Below are 21,903 nucleotides of genomic sequence, written 5' to 3' on the forward strand. Positions count from 1 at the left end.
GAAAACCGTATCTGCCTGATACAAATGTTCAGTTTTTAACAAAAGGTAGAAACAAAGAATTCGATATCTTGTAAGTCAAGTGGTTAGGCAGGATAATAGGAAACCACGTGACCAAAACCAAAACCAAAACTAAAACTAAACATTTGAAATGACCGATTGTGTGCTTGATTGTGAGGGGACGTTAAGTCGTCGGTCCCGTGTGCAGAGAGCCATACCTGTACATGTATCTCGCAGCCAGTTTCGAAAAGAGTAGGGTGTTAATCCCTGACTGTTCCCAACCCGTCCCGGTGTTCAAATGGACCCCAATGGAAATAAGCTTCAATAGAGGCTTTCGTGGGTTATCCAGGGTAGTCAAAACTCGAACAAATCAAATCAAATCAAATCAAAATTCAAAGCTTTCTTCAATAATTTCAAACCTAATCCAGTTTCTTTCTCTTTCTTTTATTGCATTGCATATTTTCAACATTATAAATTCTTATAACTGTCTCTACCTGAATTAATTCTCTTTCAGAACATAAAGCCAGAGGTGTTTTCCTTCATGCGCCCTCTTTCGCCGGATATCTGGTTATGTATAGTGTTTGCTTATATTGGCGTCAGTGTTGTGTTATTTCTCGTAAGCCGGTTTAGCCCAGATGAATGGTACACAGTAGAAACAATGCAGGTAAGGATGACACCATTTACACAAAATAACGTTCACACATCTGTGTGTGTTCTTGAGCGCGCACAATTCGAAAGGGTATTACTATGACAAAGGGACAACTCATTGGAATGACAAAAGGGACAACTTCAAATAATGTGTGAAAGCTGCAGACCTGTTATTTGCATAACAAATTGTGATGTGCCCTGAGTGATTTAATTTAATTATTTAAATTTGTTTACAAGCTGAAAGTATCTCATGAGAAATATGAGATAAGGCTAAAACCCTTGGAAGTAATCATGCAAGAGTTAGTATGTTATGGTATGTGTTAAAGACTTAGATTTTGTTAACTAAATCAAACAGTGTATTTTTGTTGTGCATTCGTGTGAATTCGGGTAAAAGGTGATTTTGCCCTTAAGGTTACACGAAGAAACGTATAAAAAACGTATAAAAGACGTATAAAGTTGTTCTCTAAAACCGCGTTTTCTCAGCAATCAAATATCGCAGTGAGTCAAATGTTGGCGCATGGATGTATCTTTACATTATTTTTGTGTGTTTATACAAATTTTTAGAATCCGTTTGAAAATCCTTCGTTTAAATCATTTTTACGCACCATGTTCACAAGATCAAAAACACGTTCCATGCAGTTTTTTCAAATGTTCTCTCCGTATAAAACCACGCCGAGTGATTATTTTCTCCTTTTTTTGTATTGTACTACAAATCGACCAAAGAAATAATGTTGCCATGGGGAAGAACCAAATACAGTACCGATTAAATTTTATTACCCCGTTTTTGGGAACGATTTTCGAGAATCTTGTACCACAAAACACTGTTATGTTACATTATCGATATCTGGATTGTGGAACGTTAATTTTGATTTATAACTGCCTACATTATTTCTCAAATGTCTGTCGCTTACTTTACCATTTGAATTTCACTCCAAATTTAAGCTACTTTTGCAAAAAACGAGGTTTTTCGCCATCGATACCTCCGACATTTACAGCGGTGATGAGCTTGTTTATCATAAGAGCCTGTTATGAACTATTCAATAATAGTCAGTTTGAGATCAATCAATTTCATGTGTCCCTCAGTGGCGCAATTGGTTAGCGCGCCGGACCCACGTTCTCCTATATAATACTATAGTTTTGAGCTGGAAAACTTTGGTACGTGTTCGAGTCCCTATGAGGTCCATTCCATTTATTTTATTTTATTTTTCTCTCACTTTTTTTCTTTTTTCTTGTTCGTTTCTTTCTTTCTGACTACAGCGATTGATTGTTTTTGCCCTTTTTTTAATTATATAATTCAGGAATAGGCCTACTAGTCTAATAGGCGCGGCCTATGAATATATTTTTACAAATTAGATTAACAAAATATTGGTTGTTGGTTTTGTTATTGTTGTTGTAGTTATTGTTGTAGGCCTATATATTGCTATTATAGCCTATAGAAGCATTGATTTATTTCACGACAGATATCATCCAGGATACTTTTAAAAATTGAAAATTTAGAAAATCCAAAGGAAAATTGCCGAAAACGGCTGCCCACAATCACCCCCCCATCAGCCCATATGGTCCTATCATGGTCGCCCCTCCCAATCCCTGCAACATATAGGATGACTCACGAGCCGCGGTTTGTCCGTGGCCCTAGTTCAGATTGATACACTATTGTACGCGTGAGTTCATTCTTTTCTGCATGGCTGTTTCCATTATTAACTTACGCCCCTCTGGAATCAAGCCTTGAAAATCAATTGTATTTAACCTTAAGTCAGTGCGACTCGTAACAAAATAAAAATTTCAGAAACAACAACCGTAGTACGTACCGGTACTTAGCTTAGAACAAACAGCCATCGGTCAAGTTTATAATCGGTTGTGGGATTCCCAGATATCACAATGTAATTATTGCATAACATCATAATTATGTAAAGAAAACCCTTCCCCGGTATTACTCAATGAAATATTTGGCAATTAATTATCAATGTTGCAGCAGTGGTAAACTAGTGTTTACTATAAAGTCTGGGGACAAAATATTTTTTGACAGAGCCTTAATGACTAATAGCGTAAGAAGGTGCAGCTATGCAGAGTGATTGGAACCAAGTGGAATATTGGTGTAATGAAAGTACTACAATTCAGCCGCTGTGAGAATAATATTGGATTGCGCCAAAGTGTGCGCAGTTTCCCAAAAAGGGATTTATGATGGATCTTTTTCCAACAAACTGATCTCTGATTTATGTAGGACTGCCAAATGGTGAATGTAAATGGAACAGATTGGATTTAACTGTTTCAGAAGAACGAATTGAATATGAAAATAGCATAATTTTGTGTCGTTATTGCCACAAAAGCCATAGCAGTTATCTTCAAAGAACACACTGCCAAGACAACACCAAATCAATCGGCATTAGCAGAGCACAGCAAGGACACCGGACATAAACCGGACATTGGAAATGTTAAAGTCCTCTGCAGAGAAGACAAGTTTTTGCCCAGGAAAGTGAGGGAAGCCATTAAAATCAAACAAGAGACCAGCCCGTCCTAAAAACAGTAAAAAGGGACGGGCCGAGAACTTTCTAGAATATATGATTCTCTTCTAGAAACACCATCACATCGGACAAAAAGGACATTGCCAACAACATCTAGAAACACTAGAGAATCATCAGTCTGTCTACCAACAGCATTACACCGCTGATGATGTAGAATGGTTTCTCTGAAATATTTGGTTCAAAAAGTGAGTGTTGTTGACCAGTTTTAAAATATACCTTTGAACAAGATTATAGTTGTTATACCTTGTTATAATATGATGCTAATTTGATTTGTCAGCGAATAATGATGTTGTCTATGTACAAAAGCATTCCTTACTTTAAAATAGATAATTCCTGAGTTTTGAATTATAGAACTATGTTAATTGTGTATTGGCCTTCGGTCTTTTTAAATCGTAACAATGTTGAAAATTAGGTTCGCTATGTCATATAGGAAATAAGGTTTTTGGAAAGGTTTCTATACAAAAACGATTCTCTTATAAACCATCTACGCACAGTTTCCACCTCGATACACCTGAGCACACATGTTCGGCCAAGAGCTTCCAAGCAGACAACAGTAAGCAGTGAATTGTCTCCACTACAGTCTTTGATTACATTACACGGTTGAGTGAACAGCATTGTATGAGCTGTGGAGCTTCTAGCTGGAAAATGGGCCTCTGTAATTAGTTTTTGTCGAAACCGCAAGTGTTCCCTTCATTCAATTTTTTTTTTTTTTTTTATCAAACGAAAGCTTACACTTCCCCTGAAAACACTTTTCGTCATTAGGTCAACAGATAACGCAATTCAATGTTATAGCAAGGCGAATGTGGTAAATCTGTTTAAAACTACCTATCCAAGCACATTTTTTGGCCAAAATGTAGGCTTTAAAAGTCAAAACCTCAAGTGTTCCTTACAATATTTGTCAAATTTTATGTCATTAAATGAAAAAGCACACTTATATTGTCCATACACTAGCGTCAATAGAATGAGCAATGGCCAATTCTCTTTAAATTGCAAGTCTTGTGCAAAAAGAAAAAAACTATTTTCGCCTGTTTTGTCATGCGGTTGTAAATTCAATGAACTATGACTTTGCTAAAAAGAGCGCTTACAAATTGATATGTATGGGAAATAAGGTAAGGGTTTAGTTTTAGGGTTAGGGCTGTATGGTTTACGGTTAGATTCGACATAAAGAACCTATTTCACCAAACGAACATCATTTCGACATAGCGAACATTCGGCATAGCGAAGCTTCGACACAGAGAGCGTACCATTACGGTATGTTTGCACTTAGGTAACTAATTCCCACAAACAAGCATCATCTTTATAGTCCTCATCAATCGGTTCAGGAGCAAGCGACTCAACACTTTTTCCTACTATTTTGTTGACACTTGTTTCATTCATTAAAAGTAATTTATTGTGTTTTTCATGAATCGCTTTATGTAGAAACATGTTTATGTTTTCGATGTAGGGCCAGTCCTTGCTGAGTCTTTTTATCTTTTGAAGCCATTTTATAGCGTAAAATAGTCCCCATATTACATGAACTCAATTTACTTTCATTGTTTTACTTTTTAATTTTGGGTTAAACTTCACTCACCGCCGGTTTTACGATTAACATTGTTAACAAATCTAAGGTAATTAGCTAATCCGAAAATAAGGGCTGTGAGTAAGATGATCGGCCCTACTTCGGGTAGGGTGCTGGCATATAAAACATAAATGAGCGCAAAGGATAGCTCTAGTCGTTTGGGTGTAGACACAAGCGTTTACTATGATAAACTTTAGGGGTGCTACAACCATCCTTCGTTCGTAGTACTAGGGTTTAGTATTAGGATTAGGGTAATAGCACACTTTTGGACTTATGACAATATATGATTAACAAAATAGGACCTTAGGATGTAGACCATTTAAGGAAACACTTACTGAGCTCTGCACCGAGACAATTACCATATTATATGCAACAAAAATAAGCAACGAGCTTAGCTGTTCAATCGAAAGCAGATTTCACGACTAAGCGTGTTTGATATCGTCTGCAGCAAGTTTTCATATTTGCCCTTGCGTAGCGCCAACGTGAAAAGAGATATTTTCTCTGGATTTGTTATGCCACTTGTTCACTTGGCTGCGCTATATAGGTTCCGCTATATAGGTTCAATTTTCAGAAATTGATTGGAATTGCGTATATTATTTCTACGATTGGATATTTATTTCAGTAGCTGAAATAACATTTATGCTACAATTATTGGCAAATATTTTGATTTTCCCTTCACAAATCAGCTAGGACGTTAGTCAGTATGTTAGTACACATGTAGACCATTGCTTTTTACCACGTTAATGGATGTGACGTTTTAACAACCGCTTTCAAAGCCGGCCAACACTTTGATCATTACTGTTATCCATTGCCATAGTCTTATGGTCCGCTAGTCCGAGGGAGGGGACGCATGTAACGGTGGTCAGGAGTCCCTTTTTCAGGCCCTCCCGCAATTCCTAGGATCCACAGTGGGGCATCTGCTCCAATTGAATACAATTGTATCTTTTAATGGTTTTATTGCGGACATAGCTTAAATCTATCGGTAAAAATAAGTTACCGTATGTTGTCTTATAGGCAGGACGATTTCACATATACGTGGGATTCATGCATGCACAGTGGCTTCACGATGTATGATTTATAGGTTAATTTTTCTTTTCAAAACAAAACAAAACAATACATTTAAATACGATATAACTTTGACGGTTTATAGAATTGCTTGAAAATCAACAAGCAATCTCACTTTCTGCTATATATTTCTTACAAACGAAGAGTAGATTCATTTGTCCCTCCGTAGTAACATACAAAGTATCCTTCTTGTGAATTTGTCATGATACAATATTACAATACCAGCCTAAGGGTTGTTACCGCTTTAAAGAAATGTGTTATCAAGAAAAACAACATACAATAATTGCTAGTGACAATGGGCCTTTATAGGTTTTCGGTTTGCCGGTGTCATTAAATCTACATCGCAGTTGTATTTCGTATTTATTTTAGTATCTGGTTGGAATGCAACCAATCAAACATGTTAAATAAGAGAAAGGTATAGCCCTCCGTTTGATCGACATTGTAAACTCGCCCAGTTTTAATGACTGACAAGAAAGAAAAAAGAGGGAAAAGAGAGGAAAGAGAAGAGAAAGGAAGAAAAGGAGAAGAGGAAAAGAGAAGAGAAAAGGTTAAATTGCATGTAATTGGGTAGGCCCGGGTCAATAGTAAGCCGAAGTAGGCCTGTGATTATATTAGGCAGTGCTTGAAGGTGGGTGCTCAGGCCCGCTTCGCCATTAATTACATTATCAAATTCTCTTTGCCCCCTCCCCAATTTTTAAATAGGATCGACGCCTCTGCTGGCGTCACATGGGACGGACTCGCCGAATATTTTATTGAACGATCGGACATACATAAGACGCCTGCAGGATTATTACCGGCCACAACGCATAGAGAAACTTAAATCGGACCCCAAATCCCACCAAATCTTCTGTCGGACTGGTGATTTTGCCACCAGATAAACCATTTTTGTTATTTTGTATACGGCGATGTACGTTGACCCAGGCCGTCTTAGTGTGACAGAGGTATAACTTCTCGCTGGTTAGGCCTATGTAAATCTATCGGTGAAAATAAGTTTTCCTTATAGACGAATCCAACGAGCCAAGTCATGGTCAGGATTTGGTCGGCCATTTTCGGGTCCCCGCATGCACCAAACAGGTGTTGTGAGTGCCCAATTGGGTGGATTAAACCCACTAAAAATTCGATGTTAGATTCTTTTGTGTTGTAAACTGTCATCATTCTTTTGTCTAGGTGTAACACGGGTGATAGAATGAAGTTTAAAATACCCTTCAAGGCCGCATCATTTCACATTTTAGGTGAGATAGTTGGGTCCCCGTCGCGGCTATGGCTGCCATTGAGGTGCAGGAATGTGTGAAATTGGATTCGTCTATTGGCCCTATGTTATCTTATAGGCTGGACGACTTCACATACTATGCTTTACTCATTTTCTTACCAAATAATGATGATAATATTTATTGTTTTAAATAAGGCTCACAGCCCGGGTTCGCCCAGTGTATTGTGGGATGGATGCAGTGATACATCTTCGTTAGATCCATTCCAGACCTAACCACCTCCCGCACATAGATGACCAATGACAGCTTGATTGTTTACTTAGAATAACATTTTTATTTGGTACATGTATGATGCAAAGGTGACGAAATTAATTTTGACTGCTGCAACATCACGCTTTTCGCAGGTTATTTTTGCTGGCCTTCATAGATTGATCGAAGACCAACTTATGTCATAGGCAATTTATAAATGACTGCTTACCAGGACAGCTGACTAGTATAATATTTGACAGTAGATTAGGCGACATTTCGGAATCTTCCACGATCACGAGTTTTGTTTTTGTATTTAATAAAATTGTTTATTAAATTTCAGGACAACAAATTACCGCCACATACTTGGGTTGGGTGTCTTAAATTGTTATATGATGCAATTTTGAATCGATTAAAAGTTGAACCATTTTTTGGTTTTCCACATTTTTATTTAATTTCTGTGGGGTCAAATATGACTCGGAGTGATTCCCACACACATTCTTAAAAAGAGTAGATTCATTTGTCCCTTCGTAGTAACATACAAAGTATCCTTCTTGAGAATCGGTCATGATACAATGTTACAATACCAGCCTATGGGTAGTTACCGCTCTAAAGAAATGTGTTATCAACAAGACCAACATACAATAAATGCTAGCGACAACGGGCCTTTTTAAGTTTTCGGTTTGCCGGTCTCTTTAAATCTATTGTCATGCTTACACATCGCAATCCCGGGATCGCAATCGTATTTCGTATTTATTTTAGTTTTTGGTTAGAATGCAATCAATCAACCTCCGTTTAATCGACATTGTAAACTCTAACCTTAACCCTATACTTCCCGAACACTAACCCCACTGAAAGTCATAAATAATCCAGTTAATTGGCTCAAGAGGTGATAACCGTGTCGAACATAACAAGCGGAGAAATGCAAAAAGAACTAGAAACCCACCTGGCGGTTTTTAGCAGCACAAACAAAAAGAGGGCTTCACATCGTCTCCATTAAATAATTTGAAATTTTAATCAAATCTGGGCCTTGAAAGAAACCAAAGAGAGAAAACTAAATTCGAAAACGAAAGAATTGTTTTGCAGAACTTTGCTTACTTGCTTAAGATGAGTGGTGTCCTCGAACTACAACAGCACGCCAAGTCCTTCTGTCCTGCATGGCCGTTCCCAAATCCATAACATTCAGTCCAGTGTCCTGTTTCAATACATCCACGTATGTTAGAGGGGGGTCTACCAGGTTTTCTGTTTCCATTTCTTTTGGTGTCCAATGGACACGTGAACCGAAACTTTAAAAGTCGAGGGTTGAGAACCAGAAGGAATCCTGTGTGAGTTAAAGCTTTCTGGCTCTCAATCCTCGAAGTACAGTTTTTGGTTGGGTTTGTTTGAGCTTGATTGTTTATTTTGTTGGTATCCTTTAACCAAATAAACCAACAACGATTTACAACCAGATGCTATTGCATCACTATAGTATTATATGTATGATTAGTCAACCTGGTCTTTCTAATATTAAGTCTGTATGCGACTGAATCGATACTCATATTAAGTCTATATGAGACTGAATATACAGCAGTAAATTGCGCCCTCTGTTTTACATTAAGATTGCTGTTGGGCAATGTTACATTAAGGTTACTAGTGGTCAATGGCACGTTAAGGTTACTCTTGCTTTATTGCCCTGCGGGGCTCTTGTATTAGGGTCCCACTTGGAGTGTTTAGTCGTCGTATGGGAGTCGCCGGCCTCGGGTCTGCCGGCCTTGTGGCCTTGATGTCTTTTGTTGATACTGGGCATGAAGTGGGTATGAAAGTAAGAGTAATCTTTTAAGGGAATCAAAGGGATAGCTCGTCACCCATCAGCTGACCCATTTTATACACTTAATTTTTATTTACTTTTTACCCTACAATTTTCCTCAATCTTCAGACCATGCCATCTATCGGGGGCTAATTTATAGTGCAAGCTTGTATGCTATTGTTTTTGGAGGAACATTTTGGAGCCGTATATTCAGTCTCATATAGACTGATTATGTGTTCAGTCACATACAGACTGAATATTAGAGAGACCAGGTTGGAATAGTATACACTTTAAGAAACTTTAATTAGTCGCCTACTACACAGTCGAATGAAAGGATGTTTAGTTTGTTTGTTGTTTGTGTGCTGTGTTGTTTTATATTGTAATTGTGTTATGTTGTGTTATGTTCTTATTTAAACACACACAAATGGCTCTAGTCCTTTGGCTGTAACTGCCATCTTGATGGTAAAATCTTTGTTTTCAACACTCAGGAAAACTGTCAGGCCGTCGCTTTTGTATTTTTTCAATTTTGACGCGTGGTGGATAACATGAATTCATAATTGATGCTATGTTGAATGTGCATGCTGCATTTAATCGTTAGCATTTTAAAGGCAAAGCTATTTATAAAAATACATGTGTTTCAACGTTAGCAATATTAGTAGATCATAATACCTGGTCAGAATTTACCGGTCAAGCATTTCAAGATCGTTTTTATTGTGAACATAGCTTCTCTTTGGTTTTGCAAAGCTATCTGTTAAATGAATTGTCCCTATATCTTATCTAGGCAGCATATCAATTTGTAAGCGCTCTTTTTTAAAAGTCATAGTTGCACAATATTTGCAATTTAAAGAGAATTGACCATTGCTCATTCTAGTGCCTCTAGTATATGGACGACATAAGTGTGCTTTTTCATTTAATGACATAAAAATTGAAAAATATTTTAAGGAACACAGGTTTTGACTTTTAAAACCTACATTTTTGTCAAAAAATGTGTTTGGATAAATAGTTTTCTACAGATTTTCCACATTCGCCTTGCTATAACATTGAATTATGTTATTTGTTGACCTAGTGGCTAAAAGCACTTTTAGGGGGAAGTGTTAGCTTTCGTTTGATATAAAAAATTGGATGAAGGGAACACTTGAGGTTTCGACAAAAACCAATCAAAGAGGCCCATTTTTTAGCTAGATGTTTCACAGCTCCTACATTGCTATGCACTCAACCGTGTAGTGTAATCAAAGACTGTGGTGGAGACATTCAATGCTTGTTGTTCTCTGCTTGGAAGCTCTTGGGACGAAAATGTGCACTCAGGTGTATCGAGGTGGAAACTGTGCGCATGATGTTTTATAAGGGAATCGTTTTTGTATAGAAACCTTTCCATATGTACGACTTTCCATACTATACTTTGCTTATTTACATATGAAATGATTATAGTAACATGAATAAGTATCTTTTAAAATATATTTAAAAGTGTAATTGTGTGAGTGCTTTAAATATTTAAATGCATTAGAGTATTTAAATTAATTTATGAAATATATATCATACAATTAACACATATAATTGTTTTCCTGTTTATGAAAACTCAATATTATCTTACACGGATTTTAAACTATATCTACTATACGGTAACAGGAACTGATGTAAAAAAAGACAAAAAATTCTTTAAAAAAAAATCCCACAATGCCATGCATCACAAATGACAATTTTGAAAGAGAAAACAGCCGAATTGGAATTGTTGCTATCGGATTACGGTGTATATAATAAGATTTTACTTGTCTCTTTCTCCCCGTAACATCCTGCATCTATTAAGTCAAAAACCCAATTTGAATGCAAAAGCACGCAACAACTGTAATAAAAATGTTTTTACAGTCGAATAATGTTGCTCTAGTTGCACCGTTTTTATATATAGAATAAGGCAATGTTCATAAGCCCCGTCATGCAGTTTTTACCAGTTACATAACTTTATATAGATATCAGATATAAATCACAGCAGAAAGTCAAAAACACAATTTATATACAAAAGCATTCAACAAATGTAATGCATTTTTTTTCACATTTTAATAATGTTGCTCTAGATACACCCTTTTTATATAGAGTATAGAATATAAGCCCCTTTCACGCAGTTTCTACCAGTTACATAACTTTATATAGATTTCAAATATACAATTCATGGTGAATCAATGTAGTTCATAATGTTTATTTCGTTTTCGTTTCCCCTTATTTCCATTTTAATGGTACGCTATACCGCTTCATTTACGTACACTCAAAGTCAGCGTTGTCGAGAAAAGTCGTAGTTGAGACTTGTCATTCACAAAGTCTTCCGGTTTTCAAGTGACACATGAAAACCAGACTTTTTATTTTTCAGATTTGTAAAATTTCCCACAAATCTCAATAGCCCGACTAGATGAACAAAAGGCGCACAAAGAAAACAAACAAACAAACAAACAAACAAGTAGCCAAATAAATAATCATGCATCCTTTTATTTTTGTTTCTATTTAATACAGAACAGCGGTAATAATGACGCCCGTGTCTCCAATAACTCCATGTCGGATGAGCGAACCAATGACTTTGACTTTCCCAACAGTCTGTGGTTTTCAATGGGCGCTTTGATGCAACAAGGTTGTGATATCTGCCCAAGGTAAGTATATATAGGTATGATGTCATTACTAGTTCAATGTTTCAATCCGAGATTTATTAAAGGAAGTCTCCGGCAATCACAACATTATTTATGCCTTATATGTAAGATAAATAATTATGGCCATCGAAAAATCTATAATATGTTACATACAATATCTAGCAGAAATTATCGATTTTACGTCATCAAACATTCGTTAGAACTTAAACATTACTGGAAATAGAATGGCAATAGATTAAATATCGTACATATTGTACATACTATATTGTACGTACAATAAAAAGTCTGTATACTGCTTTACACTCTAGGACCTGGTCACTCCATATTGCTACATGGAGCACAGTACTTTAACAATGGAGTGAAAGACTCATTATTGATTAGGCGAGTATTTAAAAGTACAGCTCCTGTGCGTGTATAGCAGCAAGTCAGGTTGAGATCAGGTACAAAATACATCAAATGAGCACGAAACTTCACATTTATGTTCAGAAAGGTGTCTATTTAACATGACTCGAAAGGTGTATGAAAATTCCAAAGGGAAGCTAGTGATTTATTTTATAACTCAGGATCTACTTGTCCATTTTTTTAAAACCTTTTTACAGAGGGTATGATAGAGGTAATATCGGCAACTCTGCCAAATTACAGCTCAGTAGGTCAAGGTTTTTACCTGATCTTATTGATCTGAATATTTTGTGCCATTCTGAGCAGTGCTATACTTGGCCACTGGCAATTAAGCGCATGTGGCGATGGACCAATTTTGACTCACACTTACAGAAAACCCAAATAAGTTATGTTGCTGTAATTTTCAGGATAGTTACAAAACATAATTGGCATTAACATCCCAATTTTTACAGAAACATTATGAAAAATAAAAGAATGAGCTCAATTAGAAATGTCTGTGCAAGCAGTGACAGTTAAGCTCCCTGCATGTCTATGGGAGTGTTCTAATCAAGTTGATGGTTCATTGGTCATCCTTATTATAAGCCTTAAAAACGAGTTATGTAACTGCGACAGTCACTCCATCTGATATTACTCCAAATAAAGAAAAGATAAGTTTCGTAAGAAACTGTCATTTTCACCCATCAAGGAATTCAATTAATGACTATGCAGCTGCTCCTGGAGAACAAATAATTGTCGTCTCTTTTCTATATTAACACAAATCTACTAGAATTCTTAGCGCCAAATACAGGCATGTGCTCTACTTAACAATAAACCTTTAGCCCAAACAAACGCACATGCAAACAGACAAATAATAAACAAGCGGTCGCCCAAATACTGACTTGATAATGTAGCGTTGTATATTTTTATTTTCAATAATAGGGTGGAATTATTTATACACACCAAAATCTTAAACCCTACACATTCAGCAGATAGGCGAGATCTGCTTGTTTCTGTAGACAAGGGGCAGTCTTCAGCAAACGGCTCTTTTCAGAGCCACCAAAACCTTTATATTAGCAGATAGGCGAGATCTGCTAGTTCTCTGTAGACAAGGGGCAGTCTTCATTGAACGGCTCTTTTCAGAGCCACCAAAACTTACATTCTTAGGTACTTTGTCCTGAAGAAGTCAGAGCTACTCCTGACGAAAGCTTGAAAACTACTAATAATTAATTCCTACACATTGAATAAATACGACCGACGCGCCGTTGCGCTTGATCTAATGTATAATAACAATGCACCCGTTTAAATTTTTAAGATACAAATATACCTATGGACCGGTTTTTGTAGAAGTTGCACGAAATTGCCCAATGTGTTGAATTATTTGCAACATCTGACTGAAACGTGGGTCAATACTACTGCTCTAATACGACAGGCAAGGGCTGACAATTTGAATGGAACTGAGTTAAGGGATTGCATAGCAACGTTTGCACAGTATTTTTGGTGGGACATGAGAGCACATCAGACATACCAAATTACATTCGGAATTTGAGGAATGTCCTTCTGATATCAAATAATTTTGACATATTGAAATTCACGATATATACAATTGAATACAATTGAATACATGAATCCAAAACCCACCTAAGTCCATGGGAAGTGATTTTGAGAAAAAAACCTGTGTATCATTTTAATTCCTTCAGTTAGATTTACCTGGTCAATATGGTAAGTTGTACGTGCAAATGGGTGTGGTATACTGTATTAGGTATGACGATTAGCATTTCAGGGACTTCGTGGGGTTCATTTTAAATTCTGGACTTGGGTGGTTTTTGAATCTTATACAAAGACAATAATGTTGGAATGAGATTACCACTAGTAAGATAATACAAAATAAAGCACACAGTTATGTATAATGTTGATAAGCATTCTGCCATGTAATATAAACCACACACTTTCCTTGATTAAACCCATTTTTTTTCAAAAGTCACTCTCCAGCAATGAATGTGTTACAAGTGGACTTCTATACATACTGGATTTCAATCAATGTGTTACAAGACTCAAATCATGGACTTGGGTTGATTCTTTCATACATGCTATTTTTCACATGCTCAATAGACACAGAGGATGAATTTCAGTTGTTCTTGCATACATATGACAGGCCTATGTATAGCAACACTTTCCCATGCTTAACTCAATTTGGCCAAAGTATGGACTTGGGTGGCTTTTGTATTCATATATTCAATTGTATATCACGATTGTATGGCAAATGATTAAAAATTTTGACATTTAACAGTCCTCGAAGTAAACTTTATAAATATAATGATATGTACTTAAAGTGTATGTAGGTGGGAGGAAAAGTCGTCCTCATTTAAAAATTTTTACCTTTCGTATTGAAGATATACATTCCAAAAAGACCTGTTATGGTTGGTTTGTACATAATATACAAGTCAACAGTAACCGAGTAACATATTAAATTTTGGTGCATTACATCACCAGGAGCCCTTTTGCAAGGGCCATTTAAGTTTCTATACAAAAACGACCAACATGCGCACAGTTTCCACCTCGATATACATGAGCACACATTTTCGTCCAAGATCTTCCAAGCAGAGAACAACAAGAAGTGAATGTCTCCACCACAGTCTTTGATTACACTTCACGGTTGAGTGCATAGCAATGTGAGAGCTGTGGAGCTTCTAACTGGAAAATGGGCCTCTTTGATTGGTTTTTGTCGAAACCTCAAGTGTTCCCTTCATCCAATTAGAATTTATTTATATCAAACAAAAGCTAACACTTCCGCCTAAAAACACTTTTCGTCACTAGGTCAACAGATAACTTGATTCAATGTTATAGCAAGGCGAATGTGGTAAATATGTTGAAAACTACCTATCCAAGCACATTTTTGTCCAAAATGTAGGTTTTAAAAATCAAAACCTCAAGTGTTCCTTACAATATTTGTCAAATTTTATGTCATTAAGGGCTGGGGTATGAACGTTTGGACAGTATTTATTTTGGGACATTAGAGCACATTAGACATATCGAATTGCATTCTGAATACGAAGAATGTCATTCTGATATCAAATAATTTTGATTTTTTGAAATTCGCAAGTTAATACACATTTTATGGCAAATCATTAAAATTGATATTTTTGATATTTAACAGTACTTGAAGTAAACTTTATAAATCTGATGATTTATACTTAAAGTGTATGTAGGTGGGATGAAAAGCCGACGATCAATTGAAAATTTTGACCTTTCGTATTGAAGATATGGATTTTTTTTCCCAAAACACCAAAAAAATTAGGTCTTTTGGGAAAAAATCCATATCTTCAATATGAAAGGTCAAAATTTTCAATTGACCGTCGGCTTTTCTCTCCTGCTACATACACTTTAAGAATATATCATTAGATTTATATAATTTACTTCGAGGACTGTTATATATCAAAAATTTGAAAAATATCAAATTTTTATAATTTGTCATAAAATTTGTATTATATTGTGATTTAAAAAAATGAAAATTATTTGATATCAGAAAGACACGCTTCGTATTCAGAATGCAGTTCGATAGGTCTGAAGTGCTCTCATGTCCCACAAAAAATACTGTCGAAACGCAATAAACGCTCATTTTGGATCCCTTAAAAGTGAAAAAGCACACTTATATTGTCCATAAACTAGCGTCACTAGAATGAGCAATGGCTAATTCCCTTAAAATCGCAAATCTTGTGCAAAAGTTACTATTTTCGCCTGTTTTGTCATACGGTTGTAAATTCAATGAACTATGACTTTGCTAAAAGAGCGCTTACAAATTGATATGAGAATTAGTCTTCTGAACATCGTCAGTAAAGAAGACATTTCACGCGCTACTTGAAAACAGTAAGAATGGACATGGGTAATGGATAGATTACCAGTCTTGTTTTGAAAACAAACAACATGCCTCCCGACTCGGTTTACATTCATTAAAAAACTTCAGAATATAGAGATAGACTTAATGAATTTGAATTGTTAACAGAGTAAGATGTCTAGGGCTAGCTGCATGGTTTATAAAGAACAGTGACAGCATCTTCAAGTATAAGAGAGGCCACAATTCGTGATAGGATCTATTATTTGAATGTCAAAGCTGTCAGATTGTTTTGAGCTAATGAGCGTTTCTGAAGAATTCAATTCAAGTATGTTTATTCTAAACCAATCACTAAATGTTTTTCTCCACGGAGATGGTTAAGTTTGCAATAATGTTAATAACTTTATGACTTGAGACTTCGTTAATGTTTTCCTTGTATTGAGCTTTTTAAAGATGCTTTTCCTTAAACAAACACCGTGGCAAGTTCCTTCAAATAACAACAACCAGGGACAGGTTTGTTTTGTTTGCTTTCAGGTAACCGCGAGGATCTTGTATTTTGAACATAATGTGTAATGCAACAACGTGGATTGTAATACTACATGTATGTTTGTTCAGTCGGCGACCCATAATTCGTCTCATTTTTCTACTCATGTTTCACTTTAAGCTAATCTTGAATTAAAATTGAATGTCAAAAGCAACATTCGTTTGCATATGGGGCGTATTTGAAACTCAAAATTCTGGTTATAGTTTTTGTAGTGTAAGTAAGAATGTACGTGGTTCACCCTTGAAAGGCAACACATTTTGAAGCATTTAAAAATGTCATTTTCTGTATGTAAATTTATCAAAGCAAAAATAGTGCTTTTACGTATATTTATGTTGTGCTTATGTGCATATTTACTTACAATGCTATATTGAATTGGAGTAAAGCATTGTTAAAGGTGTTGTAGTTGTAGGGTTGTTCGGATTTTTAGATTTTCCCCTTCCGCTATAAAATGAGAAATAATACATAACAAGGTCAAAGCAAACTACACTATAACATTCCTAGTGCGGCCGGTTGCACAGGTACACCATCGCCAAGGTACCGGACTGTTACACACAGATTACCTACACTGTACCAATGCTGCTACTGCACAATACCCACCAGCAGTGGCATTGTATTGGTACTCCACTGGTACTTCACTGGTACTGCAGTGTACCAGGCAAGTACCTTGGCGACGGTGTACCTGTGCAGGCACCGCATGATAGGAATCTGGTAGTGTACGTTTCAATGGTAACATTTTGTACTATTTGTTAATGACCTATTTCGTTTTTATTATATTTATAGAGCCCTTTCAGGACGAATAGTAGGAGGCGTTTGGTGGTTCTTCACTCTTATCGTCATATCCTCGTACACGGCCAACCTTGCAGCTTTTCTTACAGTTACAAGAATGGATTCTCCAATCAACTCAGCAGAAGATTTAGTACAACAAAAGGATATATCTTATGGATGTTTAGGATCAGGCTCAACCAAAGATTTCTTTGAGGTGAATTATGTTACTTAGGATATACAAATCGTACTTTAATGCCACGTCAATTTGGTTTGTTCAAATCCAGATTAACATGATCAACCTATTATAATAGTGTATATATATATCGTGTTGGCGCGATTTGGTCATTGCCATCAGGGGTGCAATTGTGATTTCTTCCTCAGGAGCAAGGTTTTTAGGCGCAAGATTTCCTCAATCATACCAGACATAAAATAGCTTTATTTTGCACTTCAAAAGATGAGAATGGTAACATAGCATGTATATTTGGAGCAACATTGTGTTAAGTCTTTGAGAATTCCAAAAACGCAGTATCTGGACAATGTGCGCGCGTAGCGCGCAAAAATTTGGTATTTTACACTAGTTTGGGGTCAATTTTGGTGTGACACAGGCTCCTTTCCCCTTTTTTTTTTTTTTTTGCCCCCCCCCCCATTTCCTCTTTCATTTTTTGTCAGAGGGAGCACAATTTGTTCAGTGCTTTATGGTTCTTTTTAAATTTCCACAATATTTCTCCTCACTGGCATTAGTAAATACACTGAAATCCTTCATGACTTTTATTCCCATAAAATCCTCATTGCCGCCTCTCTACTCAAATATGAGTACTGCCTCTCAATAAATTTCCTCAGTTATGTGCCCAGTGTTTTCACTTACCTTCACCCAACTTCTATTTCCTGCTATATTACATTGAATACCTCCTCTGGTGATTAATTGTAAATTTCCTCATATGTATTATAACCCAATTTCCATACACCAACACCTTCCTCTTTTTCGCTATTATTTCTTGAACAATCATGTGAGTTCCTCCAAATTTTGCACATTCAGTAGCTTCACTGCCTCACAGCCCTCTTTGCAGAGATCTGTTTCCTTGTACGTAATCTTCTACCTCTATTTCACTCCTCTTCTTTTTTCTTTCCTCTTCCTCTCCTCCTTTTCCATCTTCCTCTTCTCTTTTCTTTTCTTCTCCTCCCTCTTTTTCCTCTCTTTCTTTTTCTTCCCAAAGCATTATTTCCTCAATCTTGACTGTCATTTTCCTAGGAGTGGTGCTCCCCGCTCCCGCACAATTTGCATCCCTGATTGCCATGCTTATTCAGAAAGAGGTTACAAAGACATATCTCTAAAAATAATAGATTACATTTTTAAACACCATTTCGATAATATTCCGATTATAAAGATACCCAAAACATCTACTTTGATATTTGCACCACAAAAATGATTAATGTTGGCACTTCTTCGCCCGCTGTCACTCAAACAGTGTCCCTGTCATTGATTGGTTCAAAGCTCTGGGTTAAACCATTCGGAAGTTAACATTTGGTAACAAAAATAATTTTTTATCAGTCTCTAACAAAATATTGTTTTGATTCGGTTCGTTATTCAATAACTGTATGTCAAGGTCAGGCATTTATTTTCTCCAGTAGTGCGCATTTAGAATGTTCACATCGTTTGAATTGTCAAAATATTCTGCTAATTTCTTGCATTAAATTTAATTTTGACAAATGTAGCCCATGTTTTCGGCCATTAATTGATTACTTAAAAGAAATGGTATTGTGTGAATTTTACCGCTACATTCAAATCGAAATATCCATTATTATTTTCAAGAGGTCAAAATTGAAAACACATTGATCTTAAAAATGTCAGATGTATCTTTTGATCAATACAAACAATTATTAATATCAGTTATCTCATTTTTAGACATAATCACCAAAATTATGCACTTATTTGTTTACAGATATTATTGAATATCAATTTATGTGACATATGCTCAACAGCAATGTTTTGTACTTGATTTAATTTTAAACTTTAATATTGATATTTTAGATGAAAACAAAAGAACAAAATACACTTCTACCCAAATATTTAAAAGAAATAAGAAAATTGACAGCTGGGTAAAATGAAAAGAACTTGTAACGTGTATGTAAATGTTAACACCCTATAGAACTTTGTCCAAAAGGGACACGCATCCTCAAAATCTCTCTTTGACATCTCTGGTAATATTGTAAATTGTAATTTGATTCATTAAATCAAATAGACCCAATCACAGTCATAACTATAATAAAAATAATCATTTGCGTCTGTCTATATCAACGCATGACTTGTCGGGAAACATTAATAGGTTTGGACACTTGTTTCAAATCCTATCATTACACGGTCAGTTTGTTTGCCATTTTCAATTTTATCGTTTGTTAAATACGAGTTTTGAAGTGGTTGTTTGCGGCTACCAATGTTTGCTCTTACGCCAGAGATGACTTGACAAGCAATTATTAACCATACTTATAAGGCCTTCAACCTAGTAACTTACATTAATCTTACAGTGTTATGAAAATCAAAACTAGGCTTTTGTCTATATTACCATGTGCAAATACGATTAATAGTAAAAACGCAATCTAACTGTTTTGTTTTAGTCAATAACCATGTAATTAATTCAACACGGAGAGTGACAATCATTACCTGATAATTTCATAACTTCAAACGTATTGTAGACTACCTGGTTAATTGTAGTCCGCCAACAAGGGGGGGGGGGGAGTAATGGAGAAACGTCACGGATCCATGGTTTAGGGTGTACGAAACCTATACAGCTGCACACAAAGCCAAAAAAAGTTAGCCCTGAATTTATTTAAATCTCCCGTCCCGGGGCTTACATCAGCTCACATCACCATGGTTAAGTTGTGTCAATTATTGTTTCCTAAATGCAATTTTTGTTTGAAATGGGCTTTAAGGGGTACTATACACCCCTCGATAAATTTGTGTCTATTTTGCATTTTCTCAAAACTAATAACACACTGGTAACAAAAGTTATGTATATTATATGGGGCAGGGAATCCAATTTCTACACTGAAATTTCAGTGATTCAAGACCAGCGGTACGTTATATATGATAAGAAATAAGGTACCGCTAGGATGTACCTCATTTGATATCATATATACTGAACTGCTTGTCTTGAATCACTGAAATTTCGGCGTAGTAATTGGATTCCTTGCCCCATAATATACATAACTTTTGTTACCAGTGTGTTATTAGTTTTTGAGAAAAATGCAAAAATAATCACAAATTTTTAGTACCCCCTTAACTGTAAATAAAGCAGTAAACTTTGCAAGTCAAGCAACTGAGGACAAGAGCACAGTTTTGATAAATAGCAAACACAATTACTCATGCGACATGAGTACTCTACCTCTATAATTGTATGCCACAGCATGACTCCGTAAAATATACAAAACTAAAATATTATCAAGCGTTTTTCCTGAAATTTCTAATAAACCCCTCAACCCTTTGGCTACTGTCATCTGAAAAGTATACACTTGCATATTGCGTCTTATAATGAACCAAACTACAAGTAGGTTAATTGGAGCGTGATGAATAGGAAATATTTAAGGGTTAATTGAGCTCATGTCTGTGCATATACTTATAAATAGTAATGCTTTCGAAATGATCGTAATATAAAAGGTTCGATATTACTTTTTTTAATTACTATTATAACATTACAATGATTTAAAGTTTAATTTTCAAATTTTTATATTAAAAAGTTAGATTATCAACATTTTATTTTCAAATTTTCATTAAAAATGAAATTATCAACTTTTTAATTATATAAGCATTAAAATGCCTAGAAGCACGCATACTTTGTACGCCTTTACTTTTTTGTTAAGCAATATTTACTTAAATGTTTTTTAGTTTCACCCGATCAGAAGAAAAACTCAGACTTTGGGATAATAAATTCTCAAAAAAATTGTGCAAGTGAAAACCGCCCTCTTTGGCAAGTAGAATATACCGTTGTAACATGATGCATACATCAACACGAGCGCAGTCTTAGCTCTTAAATGCCGTTTGTTATGTTCAATTTGCTTTTTTTAATCTTGAGATATGTTTAGTTAACAACGATAGGGTAAAATCACAATTGTGCCACTTTTACTAAACATATCTTGAGATTAAAACAAGCAAATTGAACAGAACTAAACGGCATTTGAGAGCTAAGACTATGCCTTTGACTTTGATGTAAGCATCATGTTACAACGGTATTTTATAATTGCTCTTTACTTGCCTTTTTTTAAAGACATGCTGTTTATATAGCCATTGATAGATTTGAGTTTAACAATTCATTGTTAGCGAATTACATAAAACATGAATTATTGCAATTTACTGTATTTGTTTGACCTCTAACCAATTCCGCTAATTGTTTCATATTTTACAGAACTCAGATATCCCAGTGTATGCCAAAATGTGGCAAACAATGAAAAATGCCGATCCACCCCCTTTTGCTGAGACCAACGCACAGGGGGTAGAAATGGTTAGAAATGGCGATGGTAAATACGTCTTTCTCACAGAATCAACAACAAATGAGTATATAAGGTAAGATAAAAAATCACTTTCCCTGACTAAAGAAAAACGCACTGGCTCATTCTGTAGTGTAAATGAATGTGGACTAACTTACCTGATTTCGCCGTCGGGCAGGTATAAAACTGTCAGACTGCCCGTTGTCAAATTATTATATATGACCCCTTAATAATATACTCTGAAACGC

The 21,903-nt window shown here is 35.7% G+C and overlaps 1 protein-coding gene across 2 annotated transcripts in view; it reads left to right on the plus strand.

Annotated features, from left to right (window-relative positions):
* Positions 1–21,903, plus strand: part of LOC140160963 (glutamate receptor 2-like) — a 158,585-nt gene that overhangs the window by 45,942 nt on the left and 90,740 nt on the right. For both annotated transcript variants that reach the window (XM_072184311.1, XM_072184312.1), the window contains exons 12-15: positions 512–661; positions 11,530–11,663; positions 17,192–17,390; positions 21,574–21,731. In XM_072184311.1, coding sequence (XP_072040412.1) covers positions 512–661; positions 11,530–11,663; positions 17,192–17,390; positions 21,574–21,731 — 641 coding nt within the window. The remainder of the gene's footprint in view (positions 1–511; positions 662–11,529; positions 11,664–17,191; positions 17,391–21,573; positions 21,732–21,903) is intronic.

The sequence above is a fragment of the Amphiura filiformis genome, chromosome 9, assembly GCF_039555335.1.
Source record: "Amphiura filiformis chromosome 9, Afil_fr2py, whole genome shotgun sequence".
Lineage (NCBI taxonomy): Eukaryota > Metazoa > Echinodermata > Ophiuroidea > Amphilepidida > Amphiuridae > Amphiura > Amphiura filiformis.